General features: G+C 35.5%; 1 protein-coding gene across 1 annotated transcript in view; it reads left to right on the top strand.

Moving 5' to 3' along the window:
* The window catches only part of LOC123525504 (intraflagellar transport protein 172 homolog), a 56896-nt gene extending 31468 nt beyond the window's left edge, over positions 1 to 25428 (top strand). The window contains exons 20-44 of the mRNA XM_053537818.1: positions 191 to 286; positions 505 to 576; positions 876 to 954; positions 1567 to 1687; positions 2428 to 2572; positions 3023 to 3112; positions 3601 to 3698; positions 5148 to 5283; positions 7342 to 7458; positions 8004 to 8146; positions 8466 to 8624; positions 12428 to 12608; positions 13825 to 13934; positions 14657 to 14792; positions 15388 to 15486; positions 17199 to 17308; positions 17981 to 18044; positions 18535 to 18738; positions 19044 to 19154; positions 19703 to 19918; positions 20302 to 20361; positions 20787 to 20885; positions 21716 to 21869; positions 23425 to 23516; positions 24638 to 25428. Of these exons, the coding sequence (XP_053393793.1) occupies positions 191 to 286; positions 505 to 576; positions 876 to 954; positions 1567 to 1687; positions 2428 to 2572; positions 3023 to 3112; positions 3601 to 3698; positions 5148 to 5283; positions 7342 to 7458; positions 8004 to 8146; positions 8466 to 8624; positions 12428 to 12608; positions 13825 to 13934; positions 14657 to 14792; positions 15388 to 15486; positions 17199 to 17308; positions 17981 to 18044; positions 18535 to 18738; positions 19044 to 19154; positions 19703 to 19918; positions 20302 to 20361; positions 20787 to 20885; positions 21716 to 21869; positions 23425 to 23516; positions 24638 to 24727 (2982 nt within the window). The 3' untranslated portion in view covers positions 24728 to 25428. The remainder of the gene's footprint in view (positions 1 to 190; positions 287 to 504; positions 577 to 875; positions 955 to 1566; positions 1688 to 2427; positions 2573 to 3022; positions 3113 to 3600; positions 3699 to 5147; positions 5284 to 7341; positions 7459 to 8003; positions 8147 to 8465; positions 8625 to 12427; positions 12609 to 13824; positions 13935 to 14656; positions 14793 to 15387; positions 15487 to 17198; positions 17309 to 17980; positions 18045 to 18534; positions 18739 to 19043; positions 19155 to 19702; positions 19919 to 20301; positions 20362 to 20786; positions 20886 to 21715; positions 21870 to 23424; positions 23517 to 24637) is intronic.
* The last annotated feature ends 1352 nt before the right edge of the window (positions 25429 to 26780 follow it).

Here is a 26780-nt window from a genome sequence, read left to right as displayed (position 1 = left end):
GTAGTGGGTTGACTGCTAGAATACATGCCTTCAGAATTTCAATATGTTTGGAAACCTGAAATATGTTTAAATCTGGGTTCAAGTCAGTAATGAAAAGAAAAAAAAAACATAAAAATAAAAAATGTTCTTGTTTTCATAAATGAGAAGTTTTCATACGGCATTTTGAATCATGTATTTGTGATATTTCAAGGTTAAAGAAAGAGAAGGAGATTATCTTGCAGCCATCAACCTGTACATGAAAGCAGGATTACCTGCCAGAGCGGCTAGACTGGCTACCAGTAGAGATGTAAGTGTTCACCAATACCAGAATTTTATACTGTTTGGTCCAATATTCCACAGTGCTTAGAGTCTGAAACGTATACTTCAGTTCATCATTTTGCACATATTTTCATACAAATTTACATTAATATAGCTCTCAGATAAAAGAAGCTGTTTTAGCTGCTTTGCTACAGAATCTCTATTTTCATCTCAAATTATATGACAGCAATGGTATTTTTATTTTAGGAGTTGATGTCGAACACGGATCTTATCAGCAGGATTGCCTCAGCTTTGATTAAAGGAGAGCTCTATGAAAGGGTAATGAGTTAATCAGTTTACTGATATGCAGCAAGAAATGTCTGAATTGTTTTTGCACATTTCTAACATAGTGTAGTATTGTTAAACACCAGTAAATGTTGCCACTTACCATGGCACATGTGCATTTTCAAACAAACTAGCCTAAATTAAGCAAATACGTTAGGTTTATAAAATTTCAATGTTTTTCAGAAGTAAAATTCTTAGTTTGGCAGCTTGAAATATGTAACATGAATCTTTCAAATACAGGAGGATGCATATATAGATGAAATGATTTACCAAATGTATGTTTTGTTAAACAGGCTGGAGATATGTATGAGAAGATACGAGACTATACCCAGGCTATGGGTTGCTTCAAGAAAGGCAAGGCTTACAGGAGAGGTATGTGCTGCATTTCTGACACAGACTATGCTTTTTTGTTTCGGTTAATCGTATAGTCACATTGGCCACTAGTATTATATAGCCACATAGGAACTTTTCAGCAGAGGAAATACAGAGGTCCCCTTCAGACATTTTTGGAGGGATAACTGGCAAACAGTATTCTATAAATCAGATGGCTTTGTGTTATAATGTAATATAATTCTGTAAGATTCAAATCATAAAGTTGAAAAGGAAGTGATTCTTAATCATGCAGTGACTATGACTATTTTGGTGGCTTTTAGGGACTATTGAAATTCATTTATAAGTCTAAGGCAATTTTTGTTTAATAAGTATGACTTTGGCTTTACCAGCATCTCCAGGGTCAAGTGCTTACGGTCTGCTCTGATTCACTTGCTCTCATGATTGTTGGTTTGAAACCCAGCTTGGCATGTAGAGTTCTTTCATGTTGGGAAGCCATCTATCTGGTTTCTGGAGGTTGAGGGTCTTTCTCCAACATCAAAAGCTGGGAAGTCACCTGATGACTCTAATTGTGTCAGCGTGACACAGAACCCTCTAAGAAAGTGCAATTGAAAAAGTTGAAAGACTTTGGTATTTAATGTTTCTTTCTTACAGCTGTGGAGTTGGCTAGGTATGCTTTCCCACAAGATGTTGTAAAACTAGAAGAGGAATGGGGAGATTATCTCGTGGCCCAGAAACAGCTTGATGCTGCCATTAACCATTTCATTGAGGCAGGGTAGGTAACTCCTTTCTCATTCTTTTAATTCCTGTTAAGACCAAATGAGTCACTCAGGAATTATACTGTAAAATCATTAGTGTTTGTTCAGGATTAATTTTCATGAATTTCATAGCTGTCAGTCCAAAAAATAAAATATCAGTAAAGAAAATTCTTACTCATAAAAATTGAATTCCTCTCAGAAACCACATACCAACTTAATTAAATGCTTTTACAGTACATGTACAGTGCACAATATGTTAGTGAAGAAAATCAAATTTGTTGGACCAGATAAGATGGTATACAGTTCAAAGTGTTGAAATGTTTACACAGCCAGGGGGAACGGGGTTTGGGATGGGAATGAAACAAATTGTAACACTATGTCAGGAAATGTAATTGAGAAAGAATACAATAGGATATGTGAATACAGATTGTATGACTTGAAGATTAACATTTATGAATATATTATTTTAAAGTTAAAATATTGTGAAATCATTTAATGTCATGGGCATGAAATTTCGTGGTTTTGGTCAAAAAGGCACTTTTATGGGGATATGAATTTGTGGATTACAATTTTTGAACCAAAAAGGAATGGGAATTTTACTTGTTTGTTGGGATTAAATTTCGTGGATTGACTCAACCACGAAATCCACGAAAATTAGTCCCCCACAAATATTAATGATTTCACAGTAGCCTTACTTTAATTGCAAAATGTAAAAATACAGATAGGTATTATAAATGTGTAATTGTCATATTTACAGAGCAATATCAAAGGCTGTTGATGCTGCTATAAACTCAAGACAGTGGGCAAAGGCCGTCCAGATTCTGGAGCTACAGGACTCGTCTCTTGCCTCAAAATATTACAAGAAAATTGCCGATCATTATGCTTCTGTTGGAGAGTATGAGGTAAGCATCAAATATGAGTTCAAAATTTGAATAATATCCTTACCAATTTTCAGATTTATTACTGTCACAGACTGTATTTTTTCTGTCTTGAATTCTCCGACAATGGTATATTTTTTCATATCATGTCATATTTTATCTTCACTGCTTATGATGGCTTGGAATTTGATTAAGCTTTATTTGAAAAGTAGATGCCTTATTGTACATTTGGTAATTTTTGTAACTTTAAGCATTATTTAGCAGTTTCTTAGTTAGTAGACTTACTTTCAGAGTTGAGAAGAGTTTTAGGACATGATGCAGATTTATATTCACAAATATTTTGAATTTGCAAGTGGCATCATTTGCGAATATTAGCAAAAAAAAACACTACGAATATTGCTTAATCTGCAGTCTTAAAGCTTAAGAGAACCTTAATTGCCATTTATTCTCTGAAAAATTGACTTTTATTAACAGACTGCAGAGAAGCTGTATGTAGAAGCAGGATGTACAAGAGAGGTGGTTGACATGTACAACCAGGCTGGTAAATGGGAACAAGCTCATAAGGTATAAAACACATAAGCTTTAACATTTATTAATTTGTCAGTTGATATAAGCACAGTGAGAAATGTAATTTTTTGTGATTAAGACAAAAGCCTGATATAAATTGTAGGTTACTTCTAGAAAACAACCTACACCAGGTTAGAAATTCAGGTGCATTTTTCAATGGACTGACAGCCATTTCTTAACTGACATGATTATTGGTCATTGCGTCATTTTAACAAAATACTTCCAGCTTGCCCAGTAGTTCAAGTCCCTTTCAGGGAAAATCATTAAATGAGGTCTTGAGACTATACTGGTCATGTTACTCCTAGAAATCAAACCCATCTTTCCAGAGGTAATTGGAATATGTCTAAATGTGCATTTATTAAAGTATGCCTTAAGTTACTGTGTCTTGCAAAGATTTTATTCTATTTTGAAGCAATTATAGATTTATAATTCTAAAATGATTGTTTCTCCTTTGCACAAGTTTAAAATACAGGTTTGTTTTACAGATGGCATCTACCTACATGAAATCAGATGATGTCTCATCACTCTACATCTCCCAGGCTAGACAGCTGGAAGACCAGGGCAAATTTAAGGAAGCTGAAAAGTAAATATTTCTCTGTCCATTAACTTTTCTAGTTGTATTTAATGAGTGCACAGAAAGAAGTATCCATTTAGCTTTAGGTGAAATGCAGTATGCTTAAGTTTTCTGAAGACAAAAAATACCTTTTGTGCCTGTTACACTAGGTCAAATTGTTATAAAAGCAATACAGTACAAAACCATTATCTCGACTTCAGTTATTTTGATATTTCGATATCTGAAGTGGATTTTCCCAGTCCCGATTTTTTCCCTTCTTATTTCATATAAATCAACTACGGATATCTTGATTTGGATATTTCGATTTTTTCAATATCTCGACTAAATTTTCAATCCCCGACTTTTACTCTATTTTGACATTGGTTATCTCGAGTTGACATTAATCGTTTGCCAAACGCAGGTGCAAAAAGCTGCACGTGCTTGTATTCGCTCAGTTGCCGTCTACCGTAGGTGCAAACAACGTGCAGTTATTTGCTACTTGGTCCTACTTATGACTGGAAGCCAATTAACCGGCGCTAATGTGTCATTAATTAAGAAATAATATGTCCCAAACAGTCGTTGAATAAAGTCATTGTTTGGAGTTTAGATGCGAAGGAATTATATCACGAGGGCCCAGCCGGAGTGATGTAATAATATGCATCTAAAAGACAAACGATGATTTTATTCATGAGCAAGTCACTGTTTGAGATATATTATTTTGATTCTAACACCTTATCAAGGATTATTATGTACGTCTTTGACGATATCCATCAAATATGTGTCTGATTTCTGCTGATTTCTTTTCCAGCACGCCGCAATGCCATCTAACACTATGACGTAATAATTGTGACGTCAGAAAAATGAATTGTTGAATAATAACACACAGTTTTCAGCCTTCTTATAGGAAAACAAATCTGGTCGTGTTAGAATCATTTGTTTGCTGTGTGCAAAGCTAATTGAGTAATTATAAACAATAAGAATGAAGATTCTGTGCAATTTGCATCGTAGTTAGGTTTAAACCTAGTGAATTTCACATCATGTGCATTGCACAAAGCACAAGATGGTGGAAAGAGATATTAGAAACCAGGAAGTAGGTTAATAAATTACTATTATTTTAACAAGTAATTACCAATTAATATGTAAAACATAATATTTATGTACAAATATACATATTTTGTCTAAAAAAAACCGTCTTTTTATGAACACAAAACTACATTATCCCACCTACCATCCAAAGTTGACCTAACTTCGGTTATCTCGATATTTCGATATGTTGACTTTTTCCCTTGGTCCCGAGGAAGTCAAGATATCGAGATTTGACTGTATATTGAAATATTCATACATATAGGTTAAATTGCAGTATTCTGAAATTTTCTTATGTTAAAAAATAGATGATTAAATATATTTAGAACAGTGTTATAAATTATAATGTTGATATATTACAAGTAAATATTAAACACAAAAATGAAATATATATAGGTTGTTTGTTGCTGTGAAGGAACCAGACCTGGCTATATCAATGTACAAGAAGCAGAAAATGTACAATGAAATGATCCGCCTGGTAAAAGTTCATCATAAAGATCTCCTTCAAGATACCTATCTTCACCTGGCAAAAGTAATTAGTATAGGTTTTGTATTATTCTCGTTTGTGGCTCATCTGATTTTTTGAAGAAAAAAAAGATGTTATTGTCATCACTTGATCATCGTCTGCGTCTGCTGGTTAAGTTTTATGTTTAGGTCAGCTTTTCTCCTAAACTATCAAAACTATTGCTTTAAAACTTGCAACACTTGTTCACCATCAATAGCTGACTCTGTACAGCAAGAAACGTAACTCCATCCTGCTTTTTGCAAGAATTATGGCCCCTTTTGGACTTAGAAAAAAAAAATCAGATTTCTTGGTTAAGTTGTGCGTTTAGGTCAACTTTTCTCCTTAACGGGTCAAAGCTATTGCTTTAAAACTTGGAGCAGTTATTCGCCATTAAAAGCTGATTCTGCACAGCAAGTACCATAACTCTACATTGCTTTTTTGCAAGAATTATGACCCCTTTTTGACTTAGAAAATATCAGATTTCTTGGTTAAGTTGTGCGTTTAGGTCAACTTTTCTCCTTAACTGTCAAAGCTATTGCTTTAAAACTTGGAGCAGTTATTCGCCATTAAAAACTGATACTGCACAGAAAGTACTGTAACTCTACATTGCTTTTCTGCAAGAATTATGGCCTCTTTTGGACTTAGATAATCATGGGTAGGACAATATTTCTATTATACAAAAAAATCAGATGAGCGTCTGCACCCGCAAGGCGGTGCACTTGTTATTTAAGTAAATACAGCAGCTTGCAAATTCAAAACATTCCTGATTAAGTGGCGTCAGCAGTCTTCAGCAGTATAACCAGCTACAAATTATGAATTTATCACATCGCCAATACAGCTGTTGTCTGTAACGAACCCTCCACTTTGCCAATTTGGCTGTTGTAAACTCTTTACATTGCAAATATGACTGTTGTCTGTTTTGGACTCTTCACATTGCCAGTATGACTGCTGTCTGTTGTGAAGTTACGGCTGTAGTCTGTTTTGAACTCTTGACAGTGCCATTATGGCAATAGTGTGTTGTGAACGTATGGCTGTTGTCTGTTGCGGACTCTTCACATCCCCAGTATAGATGTTGCCTATTACAAACTTTTCCTATTGCCAGTATGACTGTTGTCTGTCAGGTCGCTGTAAATGCCAGACTTGCAGTATTTTCTGGACAAGACTGTCTGTTTTACTGCATGTTCTTAAATAGACTACACATACTATGAAATCATTGAATTTCGTGGGCATTTATTTTCGTCGTTTTAGCTTTAAAGGGCTATTTCATGGGGATGTAAATTTGTGGGTTTTTATATTTATACGCCCGTCTCTGAAAGAGCGGGGCGTATTATGTGAACACCCATGGTGGGCGGGTGGCGCCCAAAGCATGTCTGCTCTCTGAGTCGAACAGTTTTCATCCGATCTTCACCAAACTTGCTGACAATGTTTGTGGGCATAATATCTCGGCCAAGTTCAATAACCACCTAAACCACCCCAGGCACTCATGGATTATGGCCATTGAATTACTTGAAAAACTGCGAATTTAGCCTTGTCCGCTCTCAGTCGAACAGTTTTCATCCGATCTTCACCAAACATGCTGTTTGCAGGCATAATATCTCGGCCAAGTTCAATAACCACCCAGATCGCCCCTGGCACTTCTGGATTATGTCCCTTGAATTAGGCCAAGTTCAACGGGCGTATTTGTGACAGTCTGGCACTCTTGTTTATGATAAAATAGATGGGAAATTATTTGTTTGTTTTGGTTAAATTTCATGTATTGACAATACCATGAAACCCATGAATAATCCTTCAATAATAGCAATGATTTTACAGTATATTCTGATATTGATGCATGGTAAGCACATATAAAAAGGTAAATCTGTTGATATTTGTCTGAAATAAGTTTCTGGAAATGACATTTCTGTGAATGTTTGTATATATACTTCTGTCAGATTCCATTAGAATTTACCTGGATCCTTTTCACATTAAATTCTTCTTGTTTCTGTTTAAAAGCAACCTCTCTTGATTTGAAATACATACTGATAAAAAGACAAAGAGTGCAATTAGTGAAATCCTTCGCTGTTGATGTTGGTCGTATATTTTCAGGAATGTGAGACTGACAATAACCTGAGACAGGCAGAACACTACTATTGTGAAGCAGGTGATTGGAAGGCTGCTGTCAACATGTACAGATCACAGGATATGTGGGATGAGGCTCATAGGGTAAATACATGTAGAAGATTGTTATATATTCATATGTTTATAAACAACTATATTTAAAAAGTGTCAGAATAGACCAAGTGATAGATCCAGCATTTCTTCTTGTGTTTATTACAAAAATTTAATCTGGCAATACTTTATCCTAAAATTGTATCTATTTATTTGGCAAGTGAAGCTCAGTTCTATCTGGCTAAAGCTTAAGTTTGTTAGTACATCATATTTCATCTTTCAGTAATGTATAATTAATGTACATTTCTTTTTTTGAGTGTTTATGGTTTATTCGCACAGTTCAGGTAATTCCTTCCAATTTCCTTATGTTTTCTATGTTTATATTACCAGAAAACCCTGCATAACTCAAGCCTTTTGCCCATCTCCTTGCAACACTTAATGATCAGTTTTTAACTGTATTTTAAACCTTATTTATATATTGTGACTTTTTTCATTCATCCACTAGGTGAATGATTCTTGGCTTCATCTTATAAATTGTATCCCATCAATGAATATTTTTAATGTTTTGGTTGAGTTACATTTTGTTCTTGATTAAATAGGTTGCTAAAGCCCAGGGTGGTCAGACTGCCTCTAAACAAGTGGCATACTTATGGGCCAAGAGCCTTGGTGGAGACTCGGCTGTGAAACTCCTCAACAAGTTTGGTCTGCTGGAGGCTGCAATAGACTATGCTGCAGAAAACTGGTGAGACAAAACTCCTGTATATTGAAAAATAAGTGATCTAGTTCTGAAAACATTCATAATACGTATCTGTAACATAACATGATTTACATTACATTGTATTCTTAGTTGCTGAAAGTGAAGTGTCTTGTTGCAGGAAAAGGTACACCATTTTACACTTCGTAAAATAATTTTACAAGTGCTTTATCAATGTCTACATCTGAATTTTATTGTGATAGCAATGCACTGATGTGCCACCTTAGACTGTTGTCAAAATATATGTTGAAATCCTGCATTACCTGTATATGCATTAACAATGTACATTGTCTATTGTCTGTTTCAGTGCATTTGACTTTGCATTTGAACTTGCTCGAATTGCAATGAAGAACAAGTTACCAGAGATCCACCTGAAACATGCCATGTACCTTGAGGATGAAGGCCGCTTCCAGGATGCTGAGGCCGAGTTTGTGAGGGCTGAAAAACCGAAGGAGGCTGTCCTTATGTGAGTATATGTTCTTAATGGAATTTATATTACACTGAAAACTCTTTGATCTTAATGTTTCAGGACCAAAAAGGAGTTCAACTTCAAAGAGTTACAGGTTTAGAACTGTTGTTAGCTCACCTGAGCACAAAGTGCTCAGGGTGAGGTATTCTGACCGCTAACCGTTCGGCGTCCGTCCGTCCGTTGTACGTCCGTCCACACTTTCCTTTAAACAACATCTCCTCCTAAACCAACAGGCCAATTTTGATGAAACTTCACAGGGATGTTCCTTGGATGGCCCCCTTTCAAAATTGTTCAAAGAATTGAATTCCATGCAGAACACTGGTTGCCATGGCAACCGAAAGGAAAAACTTTAAAAATCTTCTTCTCAAAAACCAGAAGCCCTAGAGCTTAGATATTTGGTGTGAAGCATTGCCTAGTGGACCTCTACCAAGTTTGTTCAAATCATGACCCCGGGGTCAAAAATTGACCCCGCCCCAGGGGTCACTTGATTTTACATAAGAAAATCTTAAAAAATCTTCTTCTCAAAAACCAGAAACCTTAGAGCTTAGATATTTGACATGTAGCATTGCCTAGTGGACCTCTACTAAAATTGTTCAAATCATGACCCTGGGGTCAAAATTGACCCCGCCCAGGGGTCACTTGATTTTACATAGGAAAATCTTCAAAAAATTTCTAAAAATAAACCAGAAGGCCTAGAGCTTAGATATTTCACATGTAGCATTGCCTAGTGGACCTCTACAAAATTTGTTCAAATCATGGCCCCCGGGTCAAAATTGACCCCGCCCCAGGGGTCACTTGATTTTACATAGGAAAATATTTAAAAAATCTTCTTCTCAAAAACCAGAAGCCCTAGAGCTTAGATATTTGACATGTAGCATTGCCTATTGGACCTCTACTAAAGTTGTTCAAATTATGACCCGGGGGTCAAAATTGACCCCGCCCTAGGGGTCACTTGACTTTACATAAGAAAATCTTCAAAAGTTTTCTAAAAAATAAACCAGAAGGCCTAGAGCTTAGATATTTCACATGTAGCATTACCTAGTGGACCTCTACAAAATTTGTTCATATCATGACCCCCTGGGTCAAAATTGACCCAGCCCCAGGGGTCACTTGATTTTACATAGGAAAATCTTCAAAAATTTTCTAAAAATAAACTAGAAGGCCTAGAGACTAGATATTTGACATGTAGCATTGCCTAGTGGACCTCTACAAAATTTGTTCAAACCTTGTCCCCCGGGGTCAAAATTGACTCCGCCCTAGGGGTCACTTGATTTTACATAGGAAAATCTTAAAAAAAAATTCTAAAAATAAACCAGAAGGCCTAGATCTTAGATATTTGACATGTAGCATTGCCTATTAGACTTTTACAAAGTTTATTCAAATCATGACCCCTGGGGTCAAATTGACCCTGCCCCATGGGGTTACTTGATTGTACATAGAAAAATCTTCAAAATTTTCTAAAAATAAACCAGAAGAGCTTAGATATTTGACATGTAGCATTGCCTAGTGGACCTCTAGAAAAAGTTTTCAAATCTTGTTTTTAAAGTTACTTAAAGAAAATTTCAACTATATTTTCTCATAATTCTTTTGATTGATTTCTATTATGATCTTTTGACCTTGAAGACTTGTCCTTAAGTGCAATGATAACAGGTGAGCGATATAGGGCCATCATGGCCCTCTTGTTTTTAGTAGAAGGAATATTTTTGAAACAGGGATTGTTCAGTTTGGAAAGGGTTTTCACTTTTCACAGTCTCCAGTTTAGAGGCATTCCACTGATTTTTACATAAATGTAACAAACTGTTGCAGCCAAATAATTTGCAAAGATGTCAAGAATAATTTTTAATCCCCCGCCGTGGCAGTGGGACTATAGGAATGGTCTGCGTCTGTCCGTCCTTCCGTCCGTCCATCCTTCCGTCCGTCACAAAATCGTGTCCAGTCCATATCTCCTAAACCACTTGAAGGATTTTCATGAAACTTGGGTCAAATGATCACCTCATCAAGACGATGTGCAGAACCCATGAGTCAGCCTTGTCGGTTCAAGGTCAAGGTCACAACTCAAGGTCATAGGTTTGAGCCTGCCATTTTGTGTTCGCTCTATATCTCCTAAACCCCTTGAAGGAATTTTATAAAACTTGGGTCAAATGATCACCTCATCAAGACAATGTGCAGAACCCATGAGTCAGCTATGCCGGCTCAAGGTCAAGGTCACAACTCAAGGTCAAAGGTTTGAGCCTTCCATTTTGTGTCCGCTCTATATCTCTTAAACCCCTTGAAGGAATTTTATAAAACTTGGGTCAAATGATCACCTCAACAAGACGATGTGCAGAACCCATGAGTCAGTCATGCCGGCTCAAGGTCAAGCTCACAACTTTGGGTCAAAGGTTTGAGCCTTCCATTTTGTGTCCGCTCTATATCTCCTAAACCCCTTGAAGGATTTTCATCAAACTTGGGTCAAACGATCACCTCATCAAGGCGATGTGCAGAACTTATGAGTAAGCCATGTCGGCTCAAGGTCAAGGTCGCAACTGAAGGTCAAAGGTTTGAGCCTTCCATTTCATGTCCGCTCTATATCTCCTAAACCCCTTGAAGGAATTTTATAAAACTTGGGTCAAATGATTACCTCATCAGAACGATGTGCAGAAATTATGAGTCAACCATGCCAGCTCAAGGTCAAGGTCACAACTAAGTGTCGAAGGTTTGAGCCTTCCATTTGGTGTCCACTCTGTATCTCCTTAACCCCTTGAAGGATTTTCATCAAACTTGGGTCAAATGATCACCTCATCAAGAACTCATGAGTCAGCCATGTCAACTCAAGGTCAAGGTCACAACTGAAGGTCAAAGGTTTCAGCTCTTTATCTCCTAAACCCCTTGAAGGATTTTCATGAAACTTTGGTCAAATGATCACCTCATCAAGACGTTGTGCAGAATTCATGAGTCAGCCATGTCAGTTCAAGGTCAAGGTCACAGCTAAAATCAAAGGTTTTACCCTTTCACTATCCATAGCAGTGGCGGGGGATTTAGCTGTCTTTCAGACTGCCTTGTTAAATATGGGGGAAAAATGACACTTTTAGGTAGTATACTGCTGGTTAGCAAATAAACTTCAATATCTGTTTTTACAAGTTCATCTGATAATAAAAACCAACTGAGTGGCTCTGTAGGAGCAACTGGGGACCAGCATAGAGAAATATCTTGTGTGTCCAACTCCTCCCACACTATTAGCCTGATTTGCTTCAAACTTTCATAGATGAACATGCTTGATATGCAGATGACCATAAAGGAAGGAACTTTTGCTGTGACTAATTTTACTGCAGTTATGGCCCTTGGATAGTTTTGCTAAATAAAATATAGCGTCCAACTCCTCAAAGATTATTGAAAGGATATGGTTGAAAGTTTTATTTCACAAAATAGGCCATAGTGAAGAAATTTGATTTGTTCTACTCCTTATATGCTTTTTGAATGAATTAATTCAAAGTTGCTCAGATGCACAACCTTATCTGAATATAATTTGCTTCAAAATTTTAGTCGAACATCCTTCTTGTTAAGATGGTCTGTACTAAAAACTTTGCTATTTAGAGGATGGGGCAGTAGGTGGGGGCATCCATGCCCTATGTTCATCTTTAAAGCTTTAAGTCCACAAATCTGTGTCCCATGGATCAGCTGATTTTGCTGAAAACATGAAATGTAATGAAGTAGTAATTAACCTAATTGCTGATAAGATATTTATAAAACATTTTTCTGAAATGCCTATCATTCAGTATGAAATTGTGGGTATAAAATAAATATTTACCTTCAAACCACAGGTATGTACATAACCAGGACTGGGATTCTGCCCAGCGTGTGGCTGAAGCTCACGACGCAGACTCTGTGGCTGATGTACTAGTTGGCCAGGCAAGATTTGCATTTGAAGAGAAAGAATATGCCAAGGCCGAGACCTACCTGCTTAGAGCTCAGAGACCAGAACTGGCTGTCAAATACTACAGGGTATGTTTCATATGTAACCAACTTATGTTTATATTGTAGAGTTGAAATAATGGGAGTTTTACAGCTGTTAATAGTGATTTTTATGCCCCCGAAGGTGGGCATATTAAAATCGCAGTGTCCGTGCATGCGTCCAGTAAATTCTTGTCCGGGCTGTAACTCTTCCATCCATTAACGGATTTTGAAATAACTTGGCATAAATGTTCACCATAATGAGACGAAGTGTCATGCGCAAGACCCAGACCCCTAGCTCCAAGGTCACAGAGGTCAAAGGTTAACATGGTCTGTTATGTGTCTGGTCCATAACTCTGCCATCCATGAAGGGATTTTGAAAGAACCTGGCGTAAATGTTGACCATAATGAGACAACGTGTCGTGCGCAATACCCAGACCCCTAGCTCCAAGGTCAAGGTCACACAAGTCGAAGAATAACAGGGTATGTTTCGTGTCCAGTTCATAACTCTGCCATTCATTAAGGGATTTTGAAATTACTTGGCTAAATGTTCACCATAATGAGACGACGTGTCATGAGCAAGACCCAGACTCCTAGCTCCAAGGTCAAGGTCACACTTAGAGGTCAAAGGTTAATATGGTCTGTTTCTTGTCCGGTCCGTAACTCTGCCATTGATGAAGGGATTTTGAAATTACTTGGCATAAATGTTCCCTATATTGAGATGAGGTGTCATGTGCAAGACCCAGACCCCTAGCTCAAAGATCAAGGTCACACTTAGAAGTCAAAGGTGTTTCTTGTCTGGTCCATAACTCTGCCATTTATCTAGGGATTTGAAAATAATTTGACACAAATGTTAACCATATTGAGAAGATGTGTCACACTTATGACTGAGGCCTCTTAGGTCAAGGTCACAAAATGATGTATGATTTTTTGCGAATACAACTGTGGCATTCTTGGGCCTCCTTCGGGGGCATTTGTCACCAATAGTGACAGCTCTTGTTTTTTGTACAGATAAATCAGGTCATTCTTGAAAATTAATTACTGGTAATAAAATACCTAGCTGCATACCCATTCAGGGGGTTTGTGAATTGGACACCATGTTAGGGTAAATAGTCATTTAGAAGATTTTCTATAGATATAACATCCAGTAGTTCCTGCTAGAAATTCAAAGACTATAGTGAGGTGTTACAGTAACTTAAATAATTTAAAAATACTGCTTGAAAATGGCCTAAAACACCATACAAACTAATGAAAGATCTGTTTTCAGGATTCTGGTATGTGGCAGGACGCTCTGCGTGTATGTAAGGAGTATGTTCCTCACAAATTACAGCAACTACAAGATGAATATGACAGGGAGATGACTGATAAATCAACAAGGTATTCACTTCTATATCAGTCTACTTCTGTCTGTTGTATTGGTATTAACACCTGTATCATATAGCAATATTTAAAATGAGCTTGTAACTTAGATGATTTATCATTATTAATGGTAGTGTTTGCATAAGATTTGAAAGTACATTGTATTTGTTTTGTTTTATAATTCACTAATATTCATGGCCAGTGCATAACACAAATTTATAACAGTCATTTATGTGAACAAACTTATTCTTTAGAAGTGTTACTGGCTGTGAATTGGAAATTCTCAACAATACAAATAAGGTCATAGAATATATAGTTGTGTGATATTGAAGTAATATGCAGTCTACAGCTATTAAATATCAAACTGACTGATGTGTGAAATTAAAAAAATAAAAATTAGAGAAATATTTCATTTTCTCCGTAAGTATTTCTGAACTTGGTGTTTGCAAGGTCTGTACCGCATTCTGGATATGTAAGTGCCTATTGAAGTATTGCATCTAGCACTTAAATACCTTCCAGTAAGAAATATATCTTGTCATTCAGATGTTTGCAAAAGTGGGTGACAAACATACCTTACTTTCTTTTTCTGCAGTTGAATATTTTATAGATAATTCAGTATCTGTTCATAAGTAAATTAAGTATCAAAACTTTCTAATGCATATTGTTATGAGATAGATATTGAGTATTTGAATAATTGTTTAGTAAGGTTTACTGAATGTTCAAGTAAATTTGTGTTATAGAGGAGCAGAGTCAATGCTACAACAAGCTAGAGAGTGGGAGTCGTCCGGAGAGTATGCCCGGGCCGTTGAGTGTTATCTCAAGGTCACAGATCAACTCACCAGTGACAGGGAGGTTCTGTCGAAATGCTGGATGAAGGTTTGTCTAGTTTTGTAAACTACATAAGATGTACCGCAGATACATGTTATTAATGTTTTAACTCAGAACATTGGATCTAGTTTTAGACCACTGAAGAATATGGGACCATATGTTATTTGTTACAACTGCAGTGTTTTGGAAAGTTTAATGTGTGTAATGATTTATAAAATATTTTTTCTAATCATTTGAGTAAACTTATGTTTGAGTGTTATATTGTAGACATTATTGGCCTGATTGGTCTGGAAATGTTCTCAACTTGCAATTTAGGGGGCTCGGTTGCCGAGTGGTTAAGGTCGCTGACTTCAAATCACTTGCCCCTCATCGATGTGGGTTCGAGCCTCACTTGGGGCGTTGAATTCTTCATGTGCCCGCTTGTGATGAAAATAATGCATGGAGGGGCATCTGGGGTCTTCCTCCACCACCAAAGCTGGAAAGTCTCCATATGACCTATAATTGTGTTGGTGCGATGTTAAACCCAACAAAATAAATAAATAGATACAACTTGCAAGTTATGAATTGAATAGTTGACATAGTTTGTCTATGGTACACTTCCATTGAACTTTTCATTAAATAACATTATATTGTTTACGCACAGGGGGCAGATTTAGCCATAAAGTTCCTAGGGCAGGATAAGGCAGTGCGTGTTGTAGAAATTGTTTGTCCCAGACTAGTGGAGCAGAGAAAATACACTGCTGTAAGTATTTATATATTATATTATCAAAGACAATATGATATGTTAATAGAACACAAACATTTTACATACTACATTTTCATCTCTGTGATAAGAGATGTATTTGATCATAAATTCATCCAATTTCTGTGGCATAAAATTTCCTGGATGTTGCATAGGGGCATGAATTTTACTTCTCACAGCAACAACAAACAGCATGTGAAGAAGTTCCTAGAATAATGATATAATAATACTGTAAAATCATTTAATTTAAGCATGTTAAAAGGTATGAAATTTTGTGGTTTAGGCTAAAAAGGCTATTTTATGGTGATATGAAATTGTATATTTCCACTTAAAATATAAAAAACAGGACAGGATTTCACAATATGACTGTTGCAGAGAGCAGAATAATATCTCGGGTATTCATCTGATGGGGAAGCTATTGACATGCATATGTATGATTGTTGCAGGCAGCAGAATTATATCTCAATGTTGATCTGATCAAGGAAGCTATTGACATGTTTATATATGATTGTTGCAGGCAGCAGAATTATATCTCAATGTTGATCTGATCAAGGAAGCTATTGACATGTTTATATATGATTGATCTGATCAAGGAAGCTATTGACATGTTTATGTATGATTGTTGCAGGCAGCAGAATTATATTTCAATGTTGATCTGATCAAGGAAGCTATTGACAAGTTTATATATGATTGTTGCAGGCAGTAGAATTATATCGCAATGTTGATCTGATCAAGCAAGCTATTGACAAGTTTATATATGATTGTTGCAGGCAGTAGAATTATATCTCAATGTTGATCTGATCAAGGAAGCTAGCCTGGGAATCCAGTCTGACAATTTCTAACTTTTTTTCTACCTGCAAATTGACAGCCTGGGGAAACCTGTTTTTCGACCGCAGCGCCACCTATATTACACCCGAAATATGCGGTTGTATGATAAAGAATGATAACTTCTGAAAGCAATAATCTGCGGCTAAAAATAGAAACGGAATTTTCACGGAAAAGACAGATCGGAATCGTGTATTTATGAAGGTTTCCGAACATTTCCGGCTAAAGACAAATACCAGTTTGTACCTCTCATAGCTTTTCCAACAAGTTGCGACAACTTTTAAATAGGTCAGAATAAACTTAAATGTGTGTCTTACCAAATTGTAAGATATTATATTAATTAATGCAGACCTAGTGATCTACGAAAATTTACGAATTTTCTACAGCATTGCCTCGTTTTCGTTTAAAACAAGCACAAATATGATCACATGTTAATTAGGTTATTTATAGAAAATCGATAATCAATAGTTACATGGAAACTCCTTCAGATTTCCCCAGGCGTTGATAATACCAGAAACTCAATGAATGCCAATTAACACTAATTAGCGCCAATTAAGTGGAGGGTCTTTAATGCATAGATATTAGGTTGATTTCTTCTGACAAAGCATAAATATTATCAACGGCTTCCCAGGCTACAAGGAAGCTATTGACATGTATATATATGATTGTTGCAGGCAGCAGAATTATATCTCAATGTTGATCTGATCAAGGAAGCTATTGACATGTTTATGTATGATTGTTGCAGGCAGTAGAATTATATCTCAATGTTGATCTGATCAAGGAAGCTATTGACATGTTTATATATGATTGTTGCAGGCAGTAGAATTATATCTCAATGTTGATCTGATCAAGGAAGCTATTGACATGTTTTTATATGATTGTTGCAGGCAGCAGAGTTATATCTCAATGTTGATCTGATCAAGGAAGCTATTGACATGTTTATGGCTGCAGAAGAATGGGGAAAGGCAAGGAAGGTGGCCAAGGAACTTGAACCCAAGTATGTTATTCTTTAAAAAATTGTAAATAATGAATTTTGTAGTTCATCCAGATTACTATGAATTTTCAAATTTATATTAAACCTGTGAGAAGATCCTTTGGAAGCATAGAACACAAACAAGCAAAATAATATTTGTTACTTAGATGCTTTATTGTTGTCATATGCATGCTACAGTATGTTTATTGGTTTCTCAATCTCAGTATTCAGTCCTAGCATCATGGGACAGGTCTTGGTTTAAATTTTTTTAAAAATATATGTCAAAGCAAATGATAGATTTTCATTGTTGCTTGCAACAGGCCTTCTGCTAAAATGCTTTTGCAGTATGTCTTAATTTTTAAAAATATCCACAAACATAAATTGTCCCATTATTTTCTAAAATATTTTATTTTAAACTCCCATGTAGTGGTAAGTGACGGTAATTAAATGACAAAATTATAATGCTGTTTTTCAAGTATTTCAGAAAGTCACCATGATATGTATGCTTCTACAACATGCCCTACTTAAGGAAAGTCATGAAGGTTAATGCCTGTCACCATATTTATATCATCACTTGTGCTGTAAGGGTGCACATTGTCTAGATGCATACCTATCGTCTTGATTTGTCCACATTTTATTTAGCAACCTTATAGCTTGTTAGTGTCATTTGTTTGAATTTGTGTATGTGTCTTTAAGGTATGAGGCTTATGTTGAGGACAGATACAAGGAGTCTCTGAAAAGTCAGGGTAGAGCCGATGTGGTGAGTTCATTATAAAATTACTTTAGTATTCAGTTTCAGAATTACCTGATCAATTAGACATATTTAAGAATTGAATGATATTTTTTGTGCATTTATACAGGTATAAATCACATTGGGACTTCTTGCAAATCTGTGCTATTCAAATGATTTGTTAGAAATCCCAAAATGGTTTATACCCATATCAGCACACAAAAAAATAGCATTCAGTTCTTATGTTTACATTGTTTACAGTAGCTTGCTACAAAAAAAGTAGTTTGCTTTCTTTGTAAGCCAGAAGGGACATATTGACAGAAATCATAGACTTGTTTTCTGTGAAAGGGCAATACCATCTAAACTTGTGAGCACTTTTGATAGTTTCTTGACTTAATACATTGAAAAATCCTTCTAAAAACAGACTGTTGAATTATTTGCCAGATGGAGATTATACAATGATAAATGACAAGATTACCGTGAGAAAAGAAGTTCTAATTATTTAACTTGTATATTTTAGCTTGCTGGTGTGGATGTGGTCGGTGCCCTGGATATGTACATAGAGAAAGGAGAATGGCAGAAGGCACTTGACACAGCTGAGCAACAGAACCCCAAGGTCCTTACTAAGTATGTGGCCCTTTATGCAACCCATCTCATCAAGGATGGGGATAGTTTGAGAGCTATGGATGTGTATGTAAAATATGGAGCTCCTGCTAACTCACAGGTAGTACCAGTCATTTGCCATTATAAGTTGTCATGAGTTTATGAAATTTCAATTTCTACATATTTAAAGAATTGTCATGTTTTTAGTATTATGAAGCCAGATTATCATCTGTGTGTACTATTCATATCATTTTTAGACAAATCATCATTCTTTAAGATGCTGCTGTGTTAGAAGAATTTTTAACAAAAGTGTTGATGTAGAAATGTAGATTTTGAGGACTAAGTAGCGTTCCTGTTTATATGAATTTCAGCTTAACTTACATAGTTTAAAGACTGTGTAATGTATCTATTTTATTTCCATTTCAGAATTTCAACATTTACAAGAGAATCTTCAGTGATGTAATGTCAATGAAAGATCTGAATAAACCTGAAGCTTTCAGAACCTGGGCTGACCTTCGAGACATGCTGTTTGATTTGGTATCTCATTTTTACTACTTATTGTTTTCTTAGCTTGATTTGCTTGCAGTTGTCCAAGTTATAATGCATATATAATGCATATGAGATATTATTTCCTGTTTTTGTTCAATAGTCTTGTGATATTATTTATTTGAATATAAAACATTCACAGGAATAACTTTATTCATACACGTAGCGATATAAGATGGTCCTTGAAGTCTTTGTTGGGATAAAGTAATAATGTACTGTTAAAGCTACTTGCCCAGCTTGTTCATTTCCACCAGAGTATGAATGTATATATACATGACCCAGAAAAATGATAAAGTGAGTAAAAATAAGCACATTTATGTAGGTGTTATCATATGACTTAGTATGGACTTGGCATATTTGAATGAATGTTTCCATGCCAATCGGTACAGTTATTTAGAGGAGATAACTGGTTTGAAACTCAGAAAGCAGGCATTAAACATCATGTAAAATGAGTCATTAAATTAATGGGGTGCTGCCGTCCATTGTCTTGTTTCAAGCATTGAGGTCTGGTTTGTATACTGAATTCCGACATCTTTCAGACTGAGAACTTGAGAAAGTCACCAGATGCCAATGGCCCTGACCATGAAGAGTTTGAGAGTTACTTGATTATAGCTCATTATTATGCTACAAGATCATCAGCAATGGCTCACAAGTCTCTCGATTCTATAGCCACAAAGTTGTCAGTATCAATGTTAAGGCATACAGATATTATACCTGCAGATAAAGCTTTCTATGAGGCTGGCATGATGTGTAGGGTAAGTTGTTTATCAAATTTTAGCAGCATATGCTCTTTAATATTGAAAATAAATTCCGTTAAAAATGTGAATATATAAACATTTTAAAAAACAGTTTACTAAAGTACTTTTAAAAATCTAGTTGTTAACATTTCTTGTTGATTTCATCATTTGTCAGTATTTTGTTTGCATGACTGAATTGTCCAAAACAAGCGATTTAACTCTTTTTTAAGTTTGAATTTTTGTCATATGGAAATGCTGTCCAGTGAGGTTACAGAAGATTGGAGGTTTTATGTGAACTTATTTATGAAAAGAAAGTAAGGATAATGCATCTCTGTATTGCTAACAGTAATATTTGTCTGCATAGATTGGTTCACTTGCATGCTTGTCAATTTGTATTTTAGGCAATTGGTTGGGACAACATGGCTTTTGTGTTCCTGAACAGATATTTGGATATCTCAGAGGTGAGTTTTATTGATCAAGAAATAATTTATTGTAGATCAAAAAAGAAAAAAATCTTTGTATTAAGCATAGGTATGGGTAGCTAGGTATATACATTTTTATTGTTTTCTTATAAAAGATGTGATATATTGAGCTGATGTTGTCAAGTGGTTAACTGCAAATGACTTGCACCTCACATTTTTTGCTCAAAACCCTACTTGGGTATGTAGAATTCATGTGAGGAAGCTATCCATGTTGTTTGCAGAAGTTCAGAGGTTCTACCTAGGTGCCTGTCCACTATCAGAAATGATGCCTGTATGGGCACAGGAGATCTTCCTCCACCATCAGAAAGCTGGAAAAAGCTCTATATGAGCCAAAAATGAGTTGGTATGGCAAAATTCAACAACAACAACAACAACAAATTTAACTGATATTGTTCATATTGCAGGCAATAGAAGAAGGTAGCTTGGATATGATTGACCATAGTGATTTCCAGAATACAGACATTCCATTCGAGATACCTCTTCCTGAGAAACCGCACCTCTCGGTAAATATGTTTGTTATAAGTGGAAATGGGGGCCTCAGTGTATAAGTGGTTAAAGTCGTTTCCGCATCAGTTGTCTCATACCTCTGTGGAGGAAAACCCTGCTGGGGTGGTAATGTGTGGAAGTCATCGAGCTGGCATACAAAATGTCAGTGGTTCTACCCAGAGGTCTCTCCATGCCTTGGATAAAGCCCAGAGTGGCCTCTTAGATCTTCCTTCACAAGTAAAGATGGAAAGTCACCATATGACCTGAAATGTGATGGTGTGAAACACAATCTTGTTTAATGAAGTACGACCATGTCTTGTTTGTACAGTTTAGGTCTGATTGTTACCATGTCTTGTTTGAACCATTTAGGTCTGATTTGAATTTAAGCTAGTCATACATTCAATAATATGTTCAACCAACTTTCGAAGTAAAAGTACAGTAAAACTTGCTTTAGCGGTCACCTCTATTAAGCACTCGACTTGTCTTAAGCAGCCAGTGTCTCATTTCCCAAAATGGTGAGTCATTCTATAGATTACCTGCATTAAGCAGCCGCTTTTTTCCACTCCCTTGGCTGGCTGCTTAAGACAGGTTTTACTATGTTTCTGTTGGCATAAAATTTCATGGTTTAAGCCATAATTTGTTTTTTAAGTACATGAACTTGTGGATTTCAAACATTTAGGAATTTTCTTTTTCTGGATTTAATTTCATGAATTAACAATAATATCCACAGTAATTAGTCTCTCATAAATAATATAGATTTCACAGTGTAATTACCTTTTTCACCATGAAATTTCTAAAAGATATGTAAAAAGGAACTGCAGCTGAATATTACAATATACTTTTTCAGTCGCAGCAGCATGAAGACATTCGAGAGTGGGTGCTGGCTATATCTATGGACCAGCAGATAGAACAGAGTTTACCAAAGGATGAGAGAGGCTGCTTTGAGGGTTCCCTAGTTGCTCCAGACTCTGGGATCAGATCTCTACCTTGTGTCATTACTGGTTTGTACACCTGATGTTTTATTGAATTAAGGGCCTCCATGGCTGAATTGTTAAGATTGTTGACATTGAATCAGTTGCTCTTCATCTCTGGGGGTTGGAAACCTCACATGGAGTGTAGAATTCTTAAATGTAAGGAAGACATGCAGCTGGCTTATGAAACATTACTGGTTCTACCCAGGTGCTTGCCAGTGCATAAAATACTTACAGGGGGGGCAGCTTAGGTCTTCATCTTCCAAAGCTGGAAAGTCATGACTGTGTGATTAATAAATCCAACAAAGTCTTTGTTTATTTGTATATGTATCATTTTGGTACTGTTACTAACTAAAAAGAGTCTGAAATTAATAAAGCCATGAGAAAACCTTGAGTAATGATGTGATGTAATTTTGGCATTGTATTTACTGTGAAATCTTTAATACTCCTGGGGGAATAATTTTCATGGATGTCATGGTTTTGTTAATCCACAAAATTAAATCCCAATGAACAAATACATTTCCCATTCATTTTATTTTCAAAAGTAAATCCACGATTTCCTGTCACCTTGAAATATAGCCCGCTCGCTTAGCTCAGTAGGGAGAGCGTTGGTGTACAGATCGCAGGTTCGCGAGTTCGATCCCCGGGCGGGGCGTATGTTCTCCGTGACGATTTGATAAAAGACATTGTTTCTGAAATCATTCGTCCTCCACCTCTGATAATTCATGTGGGAAAGTTGGCAGTTACTTGCGGAGAACAGGTTTGTACTGGTACAGAATCAAGGAACACTGGTTAGGTCAACTATCCGCCGGTACACGACTGAAATACTGTTGAAAAACGGTGTTAAACCCAAAACAAACAAACAAATCACAAAAAAATATTATTTGCGTTGTCAAGACAGCCAAAGTTCAAAACAACCCATGCACAATGAGAAGACAAAGGTTTATGATATCATACTGCTTTCATGACATTCTTGACTTTGTCTCTAAACATGTTCAGTGACTTTAAAACATAATAACTCTTGAATTAGTAAAGATAACTTCTTCATATTTTCAAATTTGAAATTTAAAAGAATGTTTATAAATATTTTTTATTGTAGATCTAGTTTTGATTTATTTTTTTTCGTCACTAATACAGGTTTTGTTGTGGAATGGCTCATTTGTAATATAAATGTCAGTAGTGTATTGTCAGATTTCACAGAAGCAACAAGTTAAAAGATAATTTCCTACAGTTTGATTGAAAATATATGACAATAATACAAAATAAGGGTAATAATATTGAAAGAAGGAAACAACATTCCCTTGCTATATTTTGTTACTGGTTTTCAAGACTGAAAAATAGATGTTCCAAAGTATCTGTGTCTAAAGCTTTTAATTTAGAATGTATTGCATAATGGAATGGTTTATAAAGCTCTTTTGGGGAAAATGCTTTTAATGCAAAAAAAAAAAAATGGTTGCAGTAAAATATTTGCATTGTAATATAAATAACAACATTTGTTCTGAATTATGCAATTTCACATTGCTTGTAGCCTTATTAGATACTTGAGTTTTATAATGATTAATTTGAAGGTGAATTTCATTTTCAGGCTATCCAGTATTAAATAACAAGATGGAATTTAAATCACCAGGCAAGGTGGCCAACAAGGATGACTGGAACAAGTATTTAATGGCTACAAAGGTATAACATAACTGTTTTCTGAATTTAGAAATCCCATAGTCATTTTAATATGAAGATCCAGGAAGAAATTGAGTCAAAATTAATAAGACAGCATGGTTGACCAAAATTGATGCTATTGTGAAAGAAAAGTGAATTTTTGATGATGCTTCCAAAACTGAGACATTTCAAAAGAAGTGTTTGTTACCGACCATTTAGTTCTATGAAGTGATTATACTACAGCATATCATCAATTATTTAAGCATACATTGAACCATGTATTAAGCAGCTAGGCAAGGGAGCAAGACAGAGGCTGCCTTAAGTCAGGTTAACATTAGAATTAAGTGTCAGTTCGGGAAGACATCTGACCAGTTGGCTTCTTAAGGCAGGTGACTGCTTAATACAGGTGACTGCTTAATAACACAGGTGACTGCTTAATACAGCAGACTGCTTAATAATACAGCTGACTGCTTAATAATACATGTGACTGCCTAATAATACAGCTGACTGCTTAATAACTGCTTAATACAGGTGACTGCTTAATAATACAGTTGACTGCTTAATAATAAAGCTGACTGCTTAATACAGCTGACTGAATAATACAGGTGACTGCTTAATAATACAGGTGACTGTGACTGCTTAATAATACAGCTGACTGCTTAATATAGCTGACTGCTTAATAATACAGCTGACTGCTTAATAATACAGGTGACTGCTTAATACAGGTGACTGCTTTATAATACAGGTGACTGCTTAATACAGGTGACTGCTTAATAATACAGCTGACTGCTTTATAATACAGGTGACTGCTTAATAATACAGGTGACTGCTTAATACAGCTGACTGCTTAATACAGGTGACTGCTTAATAATACAGCTGACTGCTTAATAATACAGCTGACTGCTTAATACAGCTGACTGCTTAATAATACAGCTGACTGCCTAGGCAGTTTTAGCTATAAATCCAGGAAAATACCAATTTTGTATTACTGGTAGGTTAAAATGGCTGACCCTTTCAAAAAGGGGTGACACTAAAATAAAACAAGCACTTCTGACATGTGATTGAGTATACACAATGTATTTGTTGACACATTTTATAGGAAGTCTGTACTATAAATATTTTCATCCATATGCTATATACTTCAGGTGTCCCACAGTTCAGAGTTACAGGATGTACTGAAGTTCATTGGGGGATGGTGTGGAGCCACCCCAAATCCTAGCTACTCATTCCAGTAACAGGATAGTACAGCTGATATACCATAGAAATATAGAGACTAAACTCCATTCTTAAATCCATTTATTTCTTGATCTTGGTTGTGTTAATGATAATTAGTGGATTTACAACAATTCATGAAGATTTTGTCATTGACTTGTGTTGTAGTATTTAATTTTTCTACAGAAAATTGATCACAGTTAAAAAAAATAACTTGAAACAATAACATGTTCATATCTATTTTCATGGAAGAATTAAAATTGTCTCATAAAAAACAACAGCAAGTCTTAAAATCAGGAAATCTTACTAGACTGTATATAAAAGAAAAAAAAATAATATACTCACAATAATTATACCATAGATGAAGTTGATCAGTTGTTGCTAAGTTACCACCATGAACTTCGTACTTTTGAAAATTTTAAGAAAAGTTTGTGTATCATTGAAATGCAGTGCCTTGATTACAAAAATATTTATCTGCCAGTAAATATCGCTAATTGTATTGCATTACACTGTTTTTATAGTTCATGTGAAGATTTCGTTGGTATTCTTATATATTCTTATTTACAAACAGTTTATTTAAAAAATGTTTTTGCTCTCTATTGATAAGATTTGAAGTTATGAAGATCCGTCCATTTACACAAGTGTACCATAATAATATTTATTTATGAAAATTATGATTTTCGTTCTGGGTGATAAAGCACAAAATAAATTCAGAACTTGAGAATGTTCTTTTCTTTCCCTCCCTGACCAGTAACTTACGTCCTGAAAATAGCTGGATAGTTGCCAAGGTATAAATCTGTATGTGTCTTCAAATTTGGTCCACCTTTAAGATATAATTTGTTGGGATTTACGTCACATCAACACAGTTTAGGTAATATGGATACTACTCTGCTTATGATAGTGGAGGAAAACTGCGGTACCTCTATAGATAGATGAGCACCTGGGTAGAAACACCAGCTTTTAACCGTTAGCTGAACAGCTTGCTAATGGAAGAATTCTGCACCCCTATAGCTGTAAAGGACAAGGGATTTGCAGTTAGCAGTCATGGATGACTTCTGTCAATGTATAAAGTAGTAAACGTGTTTGACAAAGTATCTGGTGTGTGTGTTTCACCCAAAAGGAACAAACACTTAAATAACTGTACATACTTAATAGTGTATTTGCTTAGAGCCAGATTTTGGGTCCCGTGCGATTGGAAAAAAGATTAATGGCGACATATACCAATCTGTTCCATTATGTCTGAAGTTCATTCTAAGACATGTCGCCAGTCTGAATTCTGCGACTGGATCGAGTCATGACGTCATCAACATGGCGGCCATTTTTTAAATTAAATTTGCCATTATCTTTAAAATGATCGATCGGAGTTGTTTGTTTTTGATGTTAAATGCAAGTTTTGTTATAGTTTATATATTGCACATACATAATTATCCGGCCTTATGTTATTTTGAATTAAAGAACGTCAATTATACAATATTAAAGATATATTATGCCCAAATTTCATATTTGAATATATAAACACTTACCATATATTATCTATGGAATGATAAAATAAACATGTTTGTGAGTAGGAAAGATAGTGTGTAAGGTTTAAATACTATATACTAATAAATGTGTAAGTAAAACCAGTATGAATTTGTTACGCCGCTACAAATCTGGAAGTTTGTTCGGAACAAACGGTTGTTACTAAATAGACATGTTATTGTGATTGCTGCATACACAGTTAGTTTAGCCAAGTTAAAGATGTTTGAAGAGTGTTTTCTAGATTAAGATTAATATGCAATGTAGAAATAGTTTTGGTTTCGGGTGAGCCTGTACATCTTTAAAGGAAAGTGGAATAAAACAAATGCTTTGATGAAGACATTTTCATACTGTATCGTTATCAAATGTTAATCAAATGCAAAATCCAATTGATATCAAGTAATATTAATCTTACATATTTAAAAACAATAATAATAGATTAAAAAATAAACTTAAAACCAAAATTACCGTCAACTCGCCGGGAATTGAAATCATGACCCTTCAAGTATTGTATATTAATGTACTGTAATATAATTGTACATGTCACTATTTCAAGAA

This window comes from Mercenaria mercenaria, chromosome 3 (assembly GCF_021730395.1).
Source record: "Mercenaria mercenaria strain notata chromosome 3, MADL_Memer_1, whole genome shotgun sequence".
In the NCBI taxonomy this organism is placed as follows: Eukaryota; Metazoa; Mollusca; class Bivalvia; order Venerida; family Veneridae; genus Mercenaria; species Mercenaria mercenaria.
This window is presented reverse-complemented; position numbering and strand designations above follow the sequence as displayed.